The sequence below is a fragment of the Perca flavescens genome, chromosome 4 (genome assembly GCF_004354835.1).
Source record: "Perca flavescens isolate YP-PL-M2 chromosome 4, PFLA_1.0, whole genome shotgun sequence".
NCBI classification, from domain to species: Eukaryota; Metazoa; Chordata; class Actinopteri; order Perciformes; family Percidae; genus Perca; species Perca flavescens.
Genome location: NC_041334.1, coordinates 31083541 through 31103101, shown reverse-complemented (window position 1 = coordinate 31103101; position 19561 = coordinate 31083541). Strand labels below are relative to the sequence as shown.

General features: G+C 39.8%; 2 protein-coding genes across 5 annotated transcripts; both read right to left on the bottom strand.

Annotated features, from left to right (window-relative positions):
• Positions 1 to 1103: 1103 nt before the first annotated feature.
• Positions 1104 to 6915, bottom strand: zgc:109965 (Nicalin-1-like). The gene is made up of 16 exons (XM_028576736.1): positions 6792 to 6915; positions 6306 to 6488; positions 4850 to 5040; positions 4471 to 4615; positions 4285 to 4382; positions 4072 to 4149; positions 3671 to 3774; positions 3302 to 3390; positions 3024 to 3163; positions 2761 to 2939; positions 2550 to 2637; positions 2402 to 2440; positions 1849 to 2021; positions 1695 to 1748; positions 1534 to 1612; positions 1104 to 1387 (listed from the first exon to the last, which is right to left on the bottom strand). The coding sequence occupies exons 2-16, from the start codon at positions 6448 to 6450 to the stop codon at positions 1331 to 1333; spliced, it is 1659 nt and encodes a 552-aa protein (XP_028432537.1). The 5' UTR covers positions 6451 to 6488; positions 6792 to 6915; the 3' UTR covers positions 1104 to 1330.
• Positions 6916 to 8831: 1916 nt separating this feature from the next.
• fam219aa (family with sequence similarity 219 member Aa) lies at positions 8832 to 19549 on the bottom strand. 4 transcript variants are annotated; one of them, XM_028575689.1, is made up of 6 exons: positions 19132 to 19549; positions 13393 to 13489; positions 12567 to 12660; positions 11942 to 12022; positions 10762 to 10837; positions 8832 to 10317 (listed from the first exon to the last, which is right to left on the bottom strand). In XM_028575689.1, exons 1-6 carry the CDS (start codon positions 19189 to 19191, stop codon positions 10159 to 10161), a joined length of 567 nt encoding a protein of 188 aa, XP_028431490.1. In that variant the 5' UTR covers positions 19192 to 19549; the 3' UTR covers positions 8832 to 10158. The 4 variants fall into 4 exon arrangements, with proteins under 4 accessions (XP_028431490.1, XP_028431493.1, XP_028431491.1 ...); XM_028575692.1 differs by having other exon boundaries at positions 8832 to 10314; positions 10783 to 10837; positions 19132 to 19548; XM_028575690.1 differs by having other exon boundaries at positions 10783 to 10837; positions 19132 to 19547.
• Positions 19550 to 19561: the final 12 nt, after the last annotated feature.

Sequence of the window (19561 nt, the reverse complement as noted above, 5' to 3'; positions counted from 1 at the left end):
TGTTCTCGTTTCGGTCTGCCGGGAGAGGCAAACTGCTCTTTGTACATGGTGATGTAGAGCTGGGGAGCCATCTTCACTTGTTGTCTTACTTATTTTCCACTGGTGCTTCCCTCCAGTCTGCCTGAAAGTCATGAGCATCCTTCTCCTCCCCTGTCACCTGGTGGCTCCTCCTATTCCCTTGTACTTGTGCATCTGTTGTTCTTTTACCCTACATTTTTTTCCTGCAAATTTGTGGGGGGTTCTGCTTAAAACAGCCGCTGGGTTGTGTATGCTACTTATTTTTTCTGGTATATATTACTCTTTCTGCGTTCAATATATCACAATATAGTATTTGGGCATGCTTATAGCTATAAATCCTGCTCAGGTCCTCAACAATGAAGAAATAGATGGTACAAATGTTGTTTAACTTGTAGCTATTGTGAAGAATCTATATGTTGGAAGTTGAGACAGGTTAAGAGCATCCTTGCTGAACCAGAACATCTCTCTGTGCTACCTGAGCACTCGGCCACTCATCTTCCCTTCTAATAGTCCCAGGCCCCCTGCAGAGACACACATACTTTGGGTCACTGTCCATGACCTACTTCCCTCCCAGGGCCTTTACAAACCATCCAGCACTGATCTCAAATAAAAGGCTCAGCTCCCAGCTGTTTAGCCACCTCGTAGTTAAAACAGAATCTTATTGGATCTGCAGAACTGGAACAAACCAGAGGAGGGATGGGATTTCTAAGAATCTCCCACTATCACCACCACCACCACCCAGGGTCACCTCTATTCACTGTCAGCATGCCATGTGAGCATCAATAATTCACTAAGCGCTGTAGGGTGCCTTTGTGTCTCCACTGAGTTATCTGTGACAGGAACTGGCTGTTCATCTCGCTGCAGTGCCTGGGCCTTGTTTGACAGCCATGTGAAGCTCAGTCAAATCCATGTCAACAGATGCAGAGCAGAGGACATGGGGAATCATAGTAATGAAGCGGCAGCAACGCCTTTTACAGATGCACAAATCAAATCCAGTCTGTAGTTTGTGCTCCCTTCTACACTATACTTTGACGCGAGGCAAATCTCAAACTCCTCCTTTATTCATTGTGTTTACAGTACATCTCTCAAAATTCCAGTTTGTTCATAAAAGAAATGGTTTACAGTACAGTGGATTTATGGACGCAATACATTTCAAAAGCAAATGCACACTTTATAAGTTGTGCATACGATTAGTCTTAGAAGATTCTTGTTGCTTTGCTTTCATGTTCTGCACAGCCAGTGAAGCAGAGCTCCAACATGTGCAATGCAGACTTCAAAAGCCTTGTCATAGACTCAGTATTCAGAGTCTTATTCACTCGTGCTTGGATTTCATTGCAGCTTTGAGCTTTGTGTAGAGGTAACCACAATTCTGTAATGGAGAACAGACAGATACTGTGAGAAAACAAACCTGATATGTCAAGTGTCATCTACCTATCTGTTAAAAGTATAAGACAACGTACAAGGTGCTATGCAATACAATACGAATGGACAATATGAAAGGATATATAACCGAACCTGAATGGTATAGTAAACAATCCCCAAATAAGCAGCAATGCAGCCGCCGAGGAAGAGATCAAAGGCAGCAGGCTTCACTCTGGAAGCAAAAGTGTGTCAGTGTCCAAATATCTTATTGACATTACCACATGCACAAAATGCATATGAACACATATATTTACCTGTACATCACTACCGGTGGGTTCATGTGATCAAAAAAGGTAATATCAGGGTCCCTGTATGAATACATAGAGTTAATCAGTAGTGATATTGTTGTATTTCTTCCTGCAGTAGGAAAGCATTGCACAGTATGTGTTGTCTACTACCACATTTTACCTCCTGTCCTGTCGGAAGGCATGTCTGTGAACTTGCTGCAGGTAACGTTTGAACTCGTGCTCCAGTGAGTTAACCAGCAGCATGTGACTGGGCTCCTTGTCCAGCAGCTGGGTGGCTCGAGGAACTGACGTCAGGAAGGACATCAGACTGGACATACGACCGTCGTGAAAGTCCTCAAGAATTTAGACGTGGCAAGAAAAAAAGACAAATGTAGAAAACATCTTATGTGCCATCACATAAAAATTTAAATAATTGTATGTCAAGGAGTCCCACTCTTTACTTATGAAAAACCTAATTTGAAATTCACATTGCTTTTTTTCAATTACCAGTAGAAATTAATATTTAAATAATTTTTTTACACTTTACAGTCCAAATTTATCTAAATAAATGGTCTTATTCCAATGCCCCCGATCTTTAACTTAATCAAATGAACAAGCTACGGTTATTTTGCAGACCTAGGCCTTTGAAGACGCAAACACTCTGCAATGCCTACAAACTAACACCAGAGGTCAGTACTTGTCTTTGCATGTTAATAACATAACCAGGAACTTACCAGTTGGCCTTTGAAAACCTGAAGATCTTTTGGTGAACCCTTGTGGAAGATAATTAAGCTTAATCACACATTAAAGTGCTGATACACTCAAGAAACTAGAGTTTTTTGTATTTGGAGACATGCATTCTCTTTTCATGCATTTAATTACCTTGCCAGAGAGATTGTACATATAACGTGCCAGTGCTTCTGCTACGATGATGCCGTTACGCTTCATTTTCCTGAAATCCACTTGGGACCTGTGAGAAGACACAGAGACCACTGTGATGTGTCTCTTTGCATCATCTTTTCATATCATCTCGTAGTAAACGAGGCCTTCAAGCACCTTGTCATAATCATTATAAACCAAATTAAGAACCTACATGGTGTCTAGCATGGAGCCACGGAGCTCAGATTTGGGGTCTTCCAGATGTGACAGAGTGAAACTTGGTATCTTCCGCAGGCTGTAGCGCTCATGCTCCCACGCTACTGTGGACTCCACAAGATTGATCTTCTTATGGACCAGTCCCACCTTCACATGAGGGAATCTGGAGGACACCACCTGGAGGAGTTATCACACATTTAAGTCCATGAAAATTGAGAAAGGCCTACTCCATATTGTGGACCTAGCAGTAAAGCTTGTTACCTCCTCCAGCTGTTGCATGAAAGAGTGCATGGGAGTGTCGGGTTTAGGAGGGCGGGACACGTGCATGTACAGTTCATCACTGTTGGCCAGTGTATCTAAACACAGCACAAATTCCACATTGTCATGGAGCAGGCTGGTCTCTGGAGATTAAAAAAAAGGTTTGGATGAAATAAATCAAACTGGATTAATAAACAAATGGAATAAACCAGATATTGAAGTGCTGTGGACCAATTTCCATATGTTTGATAGAGCGTCGGTCCCAAAGCCCAGAGACTCACCAGCATGGTCCAGATTCTCTTCAATCCATCTCTTTGTGCCAAGGAAATTGTACTTTCCTCCCCCGGTTAAGGAGAACATTAAATTATATCTAAAAGACCAAAAACAAATGTGAAAATTGTCTTACGGTCAAGCATTTTATCCTGAATGGACCAAACACTACTAGTATGTCTTTTACTGGTTTATCTAGCAGCATATATAAGGATTATCATGTTATTTTCTTTACCCCATAATAAAAATGTATGCTCTCATAGCTTCTAGCGCTAACACTGTTAGCATTACTGGGTGCTTTGGAGACATGAATGACCAAATAGCATATGTTTTAAGGTTAAATGTTAAAAGGTCCCTCTATGGAGAGAATTGTAACTCACGGTGGTATGGTACTTGGGCTACTAAAAAGCTTCTGGAAGAGACGTGCCAACTCGAGCAGGATGGTGACCCCACTGCCATTAGAGTCTGCTCCATATGCCAACCACTGTGTTACACACAAAAACACACATATGCAAGAACATTCCATCACATTACATGTCATTTAGCTGATGCTTTTATCCAAAGTGACTTACAATTGCTATATATCAGAGGTTGCACACCTCTAGGGGTTAAGTATCTTGCTCAATGACACATTGGTTGATGTATCACAGTGGGAATTGAAACCAGATGTCCCACACCAAAGCCATGCGTCATAGCCACTGCGCCATCACCACCCCACCACTGAACACAGTGTTATACTGAAAGTGCTGAAATTGTTTTTCATCATTTTTATGTGACTCACTGGTGCCAGCCCGTAGGAATCATAGTGGGCAGTGATGACAATAGTGGGTGCATCCTCCCCTGCTCCGGGAAGCACCCCCTGGAATAAACATCACCAGTTATACAGTGCAGGACTGAGGACCAATCACAAGCTAAACTAATCAGGTTTGACTGAAATTTAAAGAATGTCAATCAAAGGTTTTTACTCCTCTGTTCTGCGTAGTTCCATACTCACCTCCAGTGTGGCGATGGCGTTGTCAGTGAAGCCCTTAATAGGGACACTGTTGCTCACTAAGATCTGAAAGGCCGTAGCTGTGACCATGCTTCGGAGGACTGCCAAAATGAAAGCATACAAACCTCAGTGTAGTATTGTTTTTCAGCTTCCTTACAGTAAAATGTAATATGCCCTTGCTCCTCTCACCTCTGACAAATATAGATGAGGTCCGGGTGGCTGCAGCTTGCTTGACCTCATCGTACATGTAAAGCAGCTGTTCATCCTCAGGTGCCACATACACGGGCATGAGCGTCTCCTTAAGCAAGGCTTTACTCTCACTCACCATGAAGGACTGCGAGGGTAAAAAGGAAGTGGTGAATAAAGCTCTTTCATTAGCATATACAGCAATTGTATTATACTCTGTGGTGTGGTGATTATAACACTTTAGCAAGCTGTTAAATAATACCCTGGAGCACTAAGCTATAAAATATTATATTCTGATGGATCATAAAAGAGGCTGTATTTTTTTTTCCTTGTTGCCTTGCAGCATGTCCTGGAGCAAAAGTGTTTCTGGATAACTTGTTACCTGTACAGTGTCGTGGGGGATACTGGAGATATTTTTGGGCAGCAGGATCAGGATGGCAGCAGCATTTTGCCTCTGGGCTTCAAGGTATTTGTCTGTGGTGAAGTCCAGCACCTTCATGATGACACAGCGGCGAGTCAGCACCGGCTCCTCCGCTGAGCGTGCCTCCGCCACCACGATGGCTCCACGGCAACCTCAGCAGACACACAAAAAGACGAGGGTAAAACGAACACAAATATCAACTCAAACCTCTTTGATTATGTATGTATTATTTTTTTTTACTCCACTACTTTTATCTGACAGCTATAGATTGTATGTTAAATTGTATTCAGATTTTACATGCAAACATGATAGGCTTATGAGATATGAGATATATTGCTATACATGAGACACAATAATAGCTCAAATTGGCTCCATCTCAATTAGTTAAATTATTGAAATCCATTTTACATATTAGTGCATCTGTAATAATTATCCAACAATATAATGTATATAATATTTAAAAACTCTAAACAAACACATAATGCACAATGCATGCTTTTACTTTTTACACTTTAAGAAAAAATTACATTTAATTTTAAAATGTAATTTAAAAATGTAATGTCAATAACTGTTATCTGTCAATAAAGGTCCTTTTGTTTACAGTAGCTCAGATGAGCTGACACATGATATTCATTTTCATTAAAGGATAGTACAAATGTGTTTAGCAGTGAATGAGTACCAAATGTAACAATAATCAGGACCTCTCACAATTATTTCATTACAAAATGACGCTAAATAATATGTGAGGTGAGCAGTGGTGGAAGTGCTCAGATCCCTTACTTCAGAAAAAGTCCCAATTACAACTCAATTACACACCCTGCATTCACAATCCTTGTTAAGTAGAAGTACAGAAGTATTATCAGCCAAAAATAAGTTAAAGCATCAAATGGGTAAAGTACTCATTCTAAAGAAAAAAAGGGTTTTGACTGATAGATCATAATGACCTTGATAAACTGTGAACAAACATTGTTAACAAGATACATCTAGGTGGTTTGAAGATGCTTAATGGGTTAGGAAAGAAGAAAAAAAACGTCACCACAAATTTATGTTCATTCTCCAGACTTTCCTCTAATTGCTTTTTGGGAAATGTTGTAAGACACTGCGTTTTGTATAGGGGGTCTCAAGCCAAAAATGTTGTCAAATTACTGGTTACATCTTTAACAATGCATTGTATGTAAGAGTATCATATTTTTTTTAATGTAATCTTTTAATCTTTAAAGAGGTAACTATGGCTAAATGAGATAAACATAGTGGAGTAAAAAATACATTTATCTCTGAAATGTAGCAGAGTACAAGTATAAAGCAGAATAAAATGGATGGTAAAGTACCTTTAAAACTGTACTTAAGTACAAAGCTTGAGTAAATGTACATCATGATTTTCCACCACTGGATATAAAGTGTTACTCTCCGAACATACCGTGCTTGTGTTGTGCCAAGTTGTACTGTTGCATCCTGTAGGCTGTGAACTCATAGAAAGACACGGCAGGGAGAGCCGATCCATGCAGACACTGGACACAGAGGAGCAGCACCACGGAGGCTACACTCAGGTCTCTCAGCAACATGATGTCACGTCCTGCCTGAGTTACGTAATGGTCTCAATCTATGCGGGAAGGTTGATGTTACAGTAAGGTAAGGCCAGACACATTCAAATTGACATGCTATATAAATCATGCTGAGGATTTTTGCAGTTCCTATTAGAGATATCCTTGACAACTTCATCAGGAATAGGTGGCTGAAGATGGGCCATCCATTTTGTCATTTACTAGAGACTACCATATTCTCAACCAACCTGGACATCCATAAGGAGACTCCCACAGCTCCCACAGTTTACAATAATGTATAACCCATTAAGTCAGCTATGTTCTACTACTGGCACCATTTTGGCCATGGAAATGTCCCTCACCTGTCTCCCAGCGCTCCTGTCTCATGAGCCTTCTTACTACGTCTTCTTCAACTTCAGTGCTACTGCTTGCAGCGTGGACACAAACTAGCTCCTGGGATTCAGGGCGTCTTCTGTAGGTAAGCCACCATTCACCATCTGCTCCCAAGGGATCAACTCAAGGCTAATCACAAATACCCAACCCCCCACACTCACTACTCTCCACCTATCTATCCATCCCTCCTTCCCATCTTCTCTTTCCTGGCTACAATGTTACATTCAGTCACCTCAGTAGGTAATCACACATCAGCAGCAGAGACTCTGTGTGGGAGGCCGGCAAACTGCTCCATACAGTAGCTGTTTGTTTCATCTCCTGCAGGGACAACAGTTGGAAGCCGTCTGAAGAGCTGGTAGACAGGAGCACTTGAGAACTAACTGAGGCTGCATTGGAGACTTCACCCCCTAACCAGTCTGTCTGAAATACCTAGACATGGTTTATCGTAAAAAACGTACAATTAAAGACTAACAGAAACACATCACATCAGATATCTAATATTTATTTTTTGATATGTTGCACTATACACAGAACTTTGACACTGTTAAAATCTAAATGGAACCAGTTCACAATCATCATCATAAGCACCTGACAAAAAAAAAAATAACTGTCTGCACATGAATTATTTTCCATTCTTGAAAAATAAATAAAAAACACACAACTGCAAATAAATAGCTTCTGTTACAATGCATTACTTTAGACTCTGAACTCAAAAGATTAGTGTAGCTACGCCTCGAGTGAGACAACATTGGCCGTCAGTAGCCCACACGTTTGTGTGTGCGTGTCTGTGTGTGTGAATCTATTAGGATGATGTTAACGATAGAAGACAAAAATCAGCACCATAGTCAATCAGAAAGTAAGTCCCCTCAATGTCAATGTTAACAGTTAAGCTACTGGTCCAACACACCCCTCAGCTAGTAGCTCCATTAGTGACATATTACCTGACCTACTGTACTATTCATGTATTTTTTTCTACTTAATGCTTAATTAAGTATTTTTATTATCTACACAAATGGCACCTTATTTAAAAATGAAATGTAATTTGTTTGTTTTCTTTTCTAGCTCAAATGCTGTAGAGACATTGAGGCTATATCAGGTACAGTATATCAGTAAAAAAAAAAAAAAAAAAAAGGAGATGCCCTCTTACAGGGTAGAATTAGCATTTTTGTTCTTTCCAAATAGCTTTAGTTCAGTTTACTATCCACTTATGGTACTATTCATTCATTCATTCCTTTGACCAGAGCAAAAACATGCCTTCCTTCCTTGACCATGCTTACATGTATGCTTGCAGATCTGGCACTTCTCCAAACACTCTCTCAGCTCAAAGAGATGCAGTCATTTGGACTCATACATTACACACTGTATCTTTTGCTGCAGTCGTTATTGCATGGATTTTGTTGTAAATTGTAAACGTGCTAGCAAAATGAGCAGAGCAGGATTAATGCAAAGTTTCCCCAAAACACTGCAACATATCCAATAAGATAATCAAGATAAGATTGTTCATGGTTGATGCCACAGTATTTCAGAAGTAATTTCACATCTTGATCTCAAATCCTTTGTACATGAGTCAAAAGAATATCCCGAACGTTACCATAAGAGAAAAACTTATACCACACCATAAAGTGCACAAATATGTAGAGCTGCAGTTATATTACCAGATATAAGAGCTTATCTAGGCTTAAGTTATATTAACTAGAAACTGTTTTCCAGGTGTCATACTAGTCACAATGTTTTGTGTTTTTGGGAAACCCAGCCTGATCTTCTACCGTCATTTGTTTTAGAGCGGATTCACATGCAAGAGACTTTTATCACAATCTACTAGAAAACAGATGTGTGTAGAGCTCTAGAGATGTCTTTAGAGATGTAAACATGACAAATAGACAGTATGCATTCAGTTCTTCCTAACGAGAAGGGCTACTTCCTTTTCAACATTATGGGAAACATCCATTGGCATAAAGCATCGACAATACACAGCTGTGTCCGGTGCTACATAAGTTCTTGTCCCCAAATCAGTTCAGACAAATTGGTTATATTAAAACTCTAGGGGAATATGCGCAGATGTACAACCATACAAACCAAATACACTTAAAACAAAACTTGTGTCTTTTTATGAAAACAAAAATCCCATTTCATTTCCATCCAGGCAATAAGGAATCACTTTATAGATTCTTCAGAACATTCTTCAGAATCCATAACAGGTACGGCCAAAATTGCACAACTTTCTATGTATTTGCACATATTCTAAACCTTTTATTATTATTACTTTGTAACCACATTCACTGGTGATGAGTGCTTTGTGCTCCTCTTACACATCCACTCATGTTGAGGCTAACATGGACAAACACGAAGAAAGTTTGCACTAACTCATGAGCAGTTTCTAATAATAGTTTCTCTATATCTACTGATATTACAGTGGGTGAACCTAAACATTACTAACTTGACGTTTTTTAAAAAGAACGCCTCACATAATGTCTCATCGGCACCAGGTTGTGTTTAGATTTCAATAAAAAGTGATTAATCATCTGCACAAGCGGGTCATTCGGACACAGCGTTAACAGGCAACATGCAAAACTATTTGTTTTCAGCTTCTTTTAACTGAATTTGAAATAATAAAGCAGTACAGCCATGGTGTACTCTAACAGACAAACTTGAAAAAGAAAACTGGAATAACTTATAGTGTAGTGAGTGTAAGCATTAGTGTTTTGTCAGCAGATTGACGGTTTAGCACTACTTTCTTGGACATATTTAGACACACACAGGTCATTTTCATGTTTGACACATACTGTATATACACCGAAGGATAAAGCAGACTGGCTGAAAGAAAGGATAAAGAGAGAACAAAAAAAAAAAAATGGCCACTACAAAACTCCCAATCTCTTCTTGTCTATCGAATCTGACCGTCAATGACACACGAGTAGAAGAAGTAGATTCAATGGATGATGCACTGTCACAGCAATGTCACCTTGTCATGCATTCATTCCAGTCAACCGATTTTGTTTGCGTTCTTCCACAATGTCGCACAATCCCTCATGGTCCTTGTAAACCAAAATATCCCCAAGCATGAAATGGAAGTCAAACGAAGAAGAAGCAAAAGTAACATGTTTTCCTTAGAGGTAATGTTTCTGCCATCAATCAAGTAAGATGCACAGATCCTACCATAGGAGGAACGTGCAAAGATACTGTACATATTGACTCTTTTCTCAAGACTTGACCTGTCTCCATTTCTTAATTTCCCTTTGTGCCACTGCCAGTCGATAGTTTTTCCTCCTTGCTGCCACTCGGGTCAGTAGTTGTTGTTGTTTTTTGTTGTTGTTTTTTTGAGGGGGGGGGGGTTTGCTACTGAATTTGACAGGCTGTTGAGGGAGCAGCCTGGCAGCACATGCAGGTGGGGTTGACTGCTTTGGGGGGGATTAGATCCAGGTCCTCGTCATCCGGGATCTCATCGAGCCGGTACCCATCCTTTAGGAGCTGGATGTTCAGGTCCTGGTTGATCTGCTGCAAAAGAGACGAGACATGGCATCAGCAGAGCTTTGTGACAATTTTGACAAATCCTTGAGCTAGGAATGACCTTGTTAGTTAAATTAGTTTCTAAAAGTTCTACAAAATCTCATTATAGATTCCAAAACATGGTGGGTCCAAATTAATTAATTTTTACATACATCAGGCAGGTCATTGTTGGCAGTGGGGTTAGGCAAGAAGCACAAACAAACACAAATTATTCTACTCTAAGAGGAAGAAATGAACAGGAATTTGGATGAGAATTATGGAGAAATAATTACAGAGGAATAGGAATCCTTGGAGGAACCAGAATACATTTTTTCCAATGGGTGCACATATACCTGGTGTGAGGGGTGTGACAATGGAAGTGGGCGATCAGGTGGTGATGTTTGTGGATTCAGCAAATGATGCTGTGAAACAGTATAATGCGTGTATAGATACCTGGTCCCTCAGACATCTCACCTCGGCTGAGGAGTATCCTGATGAGGAGTATCTGGACATGTCAAAGTCATCATCACTGAAAGACAGGAGACGGCAGCAGTTAGACACAAGCGTCTCAAATGACGAGGGTGCAAATAATAGTCAAAAATAGGAAAATGACATCTGAATGTTTAAAGGGGTAATCTTGCAATTTAGTATTGCTGGTTGACTCAGTCAGATTTTTAAATAACGGTTTAAAATTGAAGTAGCAGAGGTTGAGATATCCTGACTTTTAGTCTAAGTATGGGTCAAGCAAGCCTACAAAATGCTGGATCCTGCATTTCTGTAAGCTCTTTTGTTCTACCCTTCCTGTCTGGTAAATGCCCAAGTCTTTCAAACTCTCTGGTCCCAGTTTGTAATGCAGACTTTCTGTATTTTAGTCTCTATTTAGTCTCTAAATAACCCTGGTGACATCATCAGGGTTATTTATTTTCTTATACATTAAAACAAGGTATGCCAAGTCCCCTTTAAAATACTGTGGCACATGATCAACAACATACAGGTCAACATTCCTTATATAAAATGTGATCTAAGGAGTAGTAATATCATGCTAATGCTGCTTTTTTCAAATGAGTAATCTGCCTTTTTGTACACTGTAAACAAACAGAACAGAGCGACATTGTGCGAAGTCTCTGCACGTGAATCTAAAATGTGGACAATAAACAAACGGGGGTCCTGTGTGACTGTGAGTCAGAAAGCCTGTCAGAGGGTGTGTACGATGCAGTACATGATGTAAGCCTGGTTGGCTTCCAGAGTGCTCATTTCACACAAGAGTTTCCCTAGTGTAGCAACATATGGAGGGCACAAAGGGTGGGCCTCATTTGTGTCAAATGCAGACCTGCTGTTACAGGGTGCAAGCGAGCACTCCCTCTGAGCCGCTTTTCCCTGTCCAAATCCTCACCCCGCTATCCTCTAATCCGGCGCCCTGGGAGAGGCTTTGCCCCCTTTTTAGGATCCCGTCTGTTAAGAACTCTCTCAAGTTGCTCTATGGATTAATGTACCATTATGACAGAGTGGGACATAGAAAACTACAAGTTAGCAAATATCCCATTTTTTCTCCTTTTTAGGTCGGCCTGAAAAGTTTGTTCTTCTAACCGTGTCATATTTTAGTAATAAAACTTATACTAAATAATGTACATACCTGTCAGTGTCCAGTGCTACCAGGGGCTTCTCATCTGGGTTCTGGTCTAAAGAGGAGTAGCCTTTGTTTGGCACCACCAACCTGAAGATGGGCACAGAAAACGAGACGGAACACAAAGACAACACGCAGAAGACAGAAGACAAAACTTGAAAAAGCATTCAACAATCAACCAAAGTCTTTTACATTTTTTCCCCAAGCAGTGCAATGCATTGTTACAGAATCACCCACAACAATACTTCCAAACATTTCAAATCATGTAACACAGAAACAAGATAATTGGCGCTCTTCTTATAGGCCACAAAGACACAAAAATTGGGGCTAATCTGTAGCCTTCAGACTGCAGGCGTTTCCAGATATCTTTTCCCGTCTGAGACTCGGAGGGCAGACCAGTCGGTAACCTTTCTAATATTTCCACTAATCCACCAGGGAGTGGGATTAGACAGACAGATGATCCAGTTGTCAGTGCTGTTGGTTATACTGGGTTTATGCTCAGTGCACAGCCTTTTTATTTATCACACCCACGAAAACATCCCCTTCTCTAAAAAGCTTTGTTGTGAATAAGTATGCCATTTGATGTCAAGTTGGTCACCATCACAGGAAACAAGTAGGCATTTGAAGCGGTTACCTTGTCCTGGCATTCTTCTTGGGTTGTTGATTGACAGGACTTCCCACAGTGCCATTCTTCACTGATCCCTTCCTGGCAAGGTCCCTCTGTTTCTCTGGGCAACCATAGGATGTGAGGTCATCAGTAAATACATCAATACATGTCAACTTCATGACCATCAGCTGTAGATTTATATGATTTTGTTTGTTAATAACGATAATCAAATATGTTAAACTGGCTTTTAGTCATTTTACCTGTTATACAACTGCTATACAGTTTACAGCCTGTATAGCCAGCACAGGCAGGACCTTTAATTCAATTTAAATGTGTTTTAGAGGATGTAATCCTTTGACAAAACCGAATATTTTGGAGCTATTGACTGGTGAGTTTCAGGAAACAATACTATTCAGCTAACTTTTTTGGAACAGAGCCCTTTGGACTAAATACAAATGAGAAATCCTGAGTGTGACAAAGGCTTTGACAGTGTTGCGGCGGAACAACAACAGAGGCAGCTTAAAAAAAACGTTCCGACACCTCTGACAGCAGAAGTAAATTGCAATGCTGGGGAATACAATTTCACGGACATACAATACTCCGCAAAATATTGTTTGGTACTGGATATAAACTAATGACGAACAGAATGTTTGTGTTTATTTTGACCTGAATGGAATTTGCATACTGTGGGATCCACATGGCAAATTTCATGCACAAAAGTGTTAAAATTCTAACCCTAACCCTTTCCATTCTACGAGGGCTTCGCATTATTTGCCACTGCTTACTGTTAAACCTTGATTACAGAGTGCAAAGTCATGCCATGTATTGATTTGCAGTGTGTCAGTTGGGATACCTATTTGGACTTGCAGTGGTGAGGGCTTGTAGTTCATGGCCATAGTCTCTCCCTTGGTGTCAGGGTCGGTCTCTGAGGTGGAGGATGCTGCTGGGTCCTAGAAAAATAAAAAAAGGCAAAGTACAGAGCACGTTAGCTTTGATAGGACTAAATAACAACATTAAAACTAACAGATGACATATTATTTTAGTACAATCTCATATATTTCAGAAATATATCCTAGGGTCCTGTTTCTTCAGAGACGGCATTGTTTGCTAATTCAGTAGCTGACAGGGATTACATTTGGACCCAATCTGTTTTCTAGTTATACAATTCAAATGAACTTGTGTAATACTTCCTTTGGGCACCTAAAATTGAAAACAGTACTGAGGGCACAATCAACTCATCACCCACTGATTTAACACCAGGCTACCACAGGCCCACATAGCCCAGAAAATCCACTCTTTTTTTAGAACCTGCTTGTGTCCATTGCCCTGGCAAGATTTCCTAATTCTAATTCTATGTGCTACTATACTGTAGCTGCCTGGTTTGCAGCATCAATAGGCTTGAGTGTTTTGTCTATGTCGCTGGCTCGGTCTCTTTTATGTGTGAGCAGTGACGGCATGGGGAGAAGGCCGTGGGAGAAGAGAGGGGGTTACTGTTGGAGCCACGGTTTCCCCAGATTGAGAGAGGGGAGCTGGGCAGTGCTTGGCCTGCTCTGCTGACAGAGCTCCACATTATGTTGATCCTACAGGCCTCCCCTTGTTGCACTCTGAGGGTCTCCACAGGCCACATGGACGACGGCATTTGGCTTTCAACAACCCTGTATTCTCTCCAGAGAAATGGCTGCTATATCTAAACGATCCTCCAAGCTAAACTAAATAACTGCAGTTGAAACTAAGAACTTTACAGTTAAAGTTGAAAATTCATATAAGGTTTAACTGCTTTACTGACATACAGTATACTACTTTTATAAATATGTTTTAATAATATAAAATAGAATGTTTAATTAAAGTGTTGGGTACCTAAAAGACACATAATTGGCCTAGGTGTGTTTATACTTCATAAAATGTTTTTTTTTTTAATCATAAAATCTAAAGTGACTTTAACCCTCTGAGGTCTAAGGGCATTTGCACATATCTTCTTTAATTTACCTTTTTAAGGTATTTGCATAAAACCGATCCCAACGTGTTTCATATCAAAATGTTCAGAACAAACTCAGCTTTCCGTATAGTGACACCCACATTTTTTTCTAGAGCAATGTGTAAAGAGATAATTTGGCGGTAAAGCTGAAACGTTGACGTTGGCTTTTTGAAATTTCTTAAATCTCTTTTCAAAACAAACCTTAATTTGTGATGTGTTGGACGGATTGTTTTCGGTGCTTGAAATGAGTTTACCAAAGTCTTAGGTTATATATGATTAAAATAGTAAATAAATGTCTGAAATGAAAGGCATTTTGTAATGTCGATTTTTGAGTAGGAGTTTTGTCAAACAATGTTTGGACGGGCCCATGCTTCTTTCGTCCTCAGAGGGTTAAAGAAAGCAGGGGGATTACAAAATAAATAGGTCTAGACTTAGATATGCCTGAATCCACTTCATACTATAGGAATGTAGGTCAATTCCATGAGACAAATACAAAAAAAATAACGAGTGTTTAGCAGGGGCAGTGAGAAGCTTATTCGTGTAACACATTTAAAACAAGCTGCCAACAACAAAATCTGGTAAAAACAGCAAAGCACAACACATTTAGATACATGAAATGTCAAGTTAAGGCACAACCAACATTTTAAACAAAAACTTACATTGTCATCAGAGCAAAAAGCTAATACTGCATCTTAAATGTTTCTCAGCAGCCAACCATAGCAACCCATCTATTATTGTGAAAGAAAAGTAACATCCTTCCATTTCCACACTTCTCAACAAGAAGAACTAGTGATGAATAACAGGCTGAGGATTGTTTTTAAAACCGCTATCCCAATATGGCCAAACACACCTTCAACAGATTCAATAGTCTTATTCTCATCTGGCTATGAAGCGGTGTTCATTTAGCTAGAATAATTAATGAGAGCTGCAACAGTGACTACGGTATGCACAATAGTCGGAGCAATCAAAGCACAGCACACAGATGAGGCTTTCCCACTGTAACAAGCACAAACATGAGCTCTTTCTGTTCTGTGACAGGCCCTTCCCTTGGATCGTTAGGCTTATCCAAAAGGATTTTTTATTCATTCTTGTTTTTCCACACTTTCCTTCCACCATGGACAGATACTGTGATGAGGTAGGGTCATACTGTCAGTCAAGAAAATCCCTTTGAAAAATGTCAGCAGAACTGGCAGTGAATAATAAAAGGGATTCAGTATTAAGCTGTCTGTGACAGAATTCACTGCCACTTCTTGAATATGAGAAGCCTCAGATAGCAACTAGCGGGTTGCCCACAATAAACAAGCTAAAACTCCTATTAAAATAGAACAGCTTCCACTAAATCAGTCTAAAGTTTGGCCTAAAAAGATTGCTACCAAAAGTTCCCAGACATCAATAAGTCCTTATGTGCACCACTTTGCTGAAAAGGCAGTCACAACAGTTATCTCAAGAGGGCCAAATCCAAATAGGCCATTAAAAACATACATTAAGAACCAATAGTTCCCAGTAAAACCATTTGTGAGTGCTGACAGTCGTTGACGAATGATTAAGACATGGCCTATGACATTTGGGGTGACACATTGATTTTGCTATTAAAAGTCAAACCTGTGTAGTGGCCCTGACCTTCAACATGCATTCACATACACCTGCACTTAATCACACAAAAACCAGTGTTGCCAGATCTCGTGAGACAAATAAGCAACCAGGCCTGTGAAAACAAGCAACTTTTTCTACGGAGCCCCACTAGATTCTGGGAAGAGAAAAATAAATACAGTGTGCACGGTTTTACAATCCGTGTATTTATTTTTCTCCCCCCTGAGCTTCAGGACAATGACTACAATAGGGAGTTAAACCACCTTTTAACATTATTTAACATTAGAAATATATTGAGAAATATATATGAAATACAGACTGATGTACCAAGTACATTACATACACAGTAAACTTCTGATAACAAAAATTTGCACACACAAATAAATATCATCCTGAATTCACAAATTCTTTATTTATTATTGCAGGGACTGCAGAAGATCCCATTTTTAAATAACTATAACCCAGAAACAGGAGAAATTATTGATAATTTTAGGTCACAGCAATAAAGTGGCTCCTGCTTTGATAAACAAATGAGTGAGTTAGAAAATACTTAAATAAACTAAAGTGGATTAAAAACCATTCCAGTCAAAACCATTTGAACAGGTGAGGATGAGGCTTGGTCTATGAAGAATAACAACACAATTATCTTTCTCATCACTCACTGACGTTTTCCTAAACAGAAAAAAACAGATTGCCCCGCTCTGCCTTTGATTGGCTAGTACTCTTTGCCATCTGGGTCAGAGCCAATTAGAAGCAGGATGTGGGTGGGAAAAAAACTCTGCTGTGTCCTGTGTGTATGGGGAAAGCGGAGGGACAGAGGGAACAGGCAAGATAAACTCCTATGTTTGAATTACATATCTGCTTGACAACTTACTGTGGAGCTGGGAACAAGCCCAAATAAGCAACTACACTTTAGAAACAAACCCCAAAAAACGCGACCACCAATATTTGTAAGCGACTTTACAGAAAAACAAGCCCAAATTCGCTTATAATAAGCGGACTTGGCAACACTGACAAAAACATGTATACACACATACACATATAAATGGGATGACCTCTTAGTGTATCAGTTTCATCACCCTGTCCTACAACTCTTATTGCTGCTGATGATGAATAGCCACAAGGTTGCTGACGCAGCACAGACACCAAGCGATATACATACATCACAGCCTCCCACTGGCCAATAGCAGTGTAGGCTGATTCATCAGGTGACCAATAACACAGTCAAATGCTTATGACTATGTTAACTGGGCTGCATCTGTCATAATTAGATTCAGTCTACAGTAATCATTCTCAAATGTCCTTGTGCTTAATGATGGGATGGTTTGTAAAAGGGTAGTTATTGGAATACCATGTAGGTAAAAAATGATTTGCAAGTTAACATTCACAATCTGGAGCTTGAAACAGCTTTGATAATAATAGACAATAACTCAGTGATTCAAATCAAAAATCTATAAAAAGCTGTTTTATTGTGTGAAATATATTCTCAACAAGGAGGCAGGTGCCAAGCGTATTGATGCTGTTTAGGAATCACAATGAAGTTATTAGCATTAAGAGCATGCAGAGCCGTGTGTGCAACAGCAACTGTGATCCGACACAATCAGTCATGGTTTACATGTAAAGTGAGGGACTGTTTCAGAGGCTGAAACTGCAAAAGATAACAGGTATTCACTTAAGAGACCCACATTTTTGTTTGACTCTGGCATGATAATTACATGACGTGATAAGGAATAAACTATTCAATTCGAGCGTTAGGATATAAGCTGACATAAGACACACTGCAGCCACAATCCATGTGTCTCTCTGATATTGGTTTTTATTCCATGGAAGTCTTACTGGATGAAACACGAGAGCAGACTGATTAAATCTTCATAAGGAGAGGCAATTGCTGCTGCATATGAAAGAAGAAGAAGACTTTCTGTAGTAGAGAATGTCTGTTCTTGTGTTATTTCTGCTGTTGTTTAGCCTCGCGGGTAGGAGGGCTGGGGCATCATGGGTATGATAATGAACAGTAGAACTCGGAGCTCTGCTTTTGCCTAAACCCCCTAAGGAAAACTCTTTTATTTTTAAAAAGGGACAGCTGTTTTAGACTGTTTTTTTTTTTTTTTTTTTTTTTTTTTTAAGAGTTGAGAATAAGGCTGGCGTATCAGAACTATCTATGGTGATAAAAAGCTGTAGGCCTATTGCTGAAATAAAAACTTAAACTTAAAATGAAATCCAGGGAATAAGAGAAGTGGTTCAAGTAAGTTATTGGTGGCCATGACTTATCATGTCAGATCTTGTCCAGTGTGCAAGTTGGGCCTATATTATCCTGGCATTCAAACACAGAGAAATATATACCCTTATAAACAGTGCGATGGAGAATGAAGTAAAGAAAACATTTGTCATGACTGGCTACTCTTGAGGCGTATAGATTCTAATTTTACTGGCAGGTCTGTGATATAATCAACCAATGGGAGGGGAGATTCTCTTACTATGGGCCTGCTCGGGCTAACCATCCCGAGGGTTGTAGTCTGCAGTATTGGTGTGGACAGAGCTCCTGTTCACGCTATCATTTGGGCTCACAGCCATCCCGAACCAAATAACACGTCACCAAATGACGAAATGTGAAGCCAGTGGGAAATGTCAGCTTTTGATGTAAACGCGCATACTGACGTGGATTTAAAAAAATGAAATAATGATTTTATTCAAATGCATAAGTTGAATTGCAATGATACAATAAAGTGAAGGATTGTTATTTTGTAATTTTCTCATATGTATTATATATGCAAACTCTATGTAGAGAGATAAAATGTTATAGCCGCAATCCTTTCATCAAAAAAAAAATAAAGAAATAATAGAAAATCAATCTACACCCATCCCAAAGCTCCAGTTTGTGCCAAAGCTGTAGATTGCTATCGGTTAGCTCTCACACGCAGATTATGTCACACAGCTGTCACGATAAACACACAAGCGAGACTTAAATGTTGCCGTATGCATTCAAAAGAATGATTTGCATACGATGTGTTTTTGTCTTTCCTCTCTTACCAAAGGCTGTGTTTCTCCGTTGACTGGAGGTACTTGGAACCGGTCGATTTCTTCCATCATTTTGGCAAAAGCGTTACAGAAAACAATACAGCAGTCAAGATAAACGGTGACTTATGCCTAACTATCCCGGTTGATGATGCTTGGTTGTCGGGATCCTTCGTTTTTCAGCATGATAGCAGCTCGTTTTCCTCCATCCTGACAGAGGTGACTCGACAGCAAAACAGCAGTACCGCCCCACTTCCGGGTCTATGGAATATTCATGACAAGTCTGACCAATCACAGAGGAGATCATATTGAAATGCGTAGGGAAGTACATTCATGGCCTATTAAAAATATTTAATAGAAAGAGTTGTTGAAGTATATACTTATATAATACTGCATTTTCTATTGGTATGTCATTGCACTTTTGTTTGTCATTTCAGGAAAATAT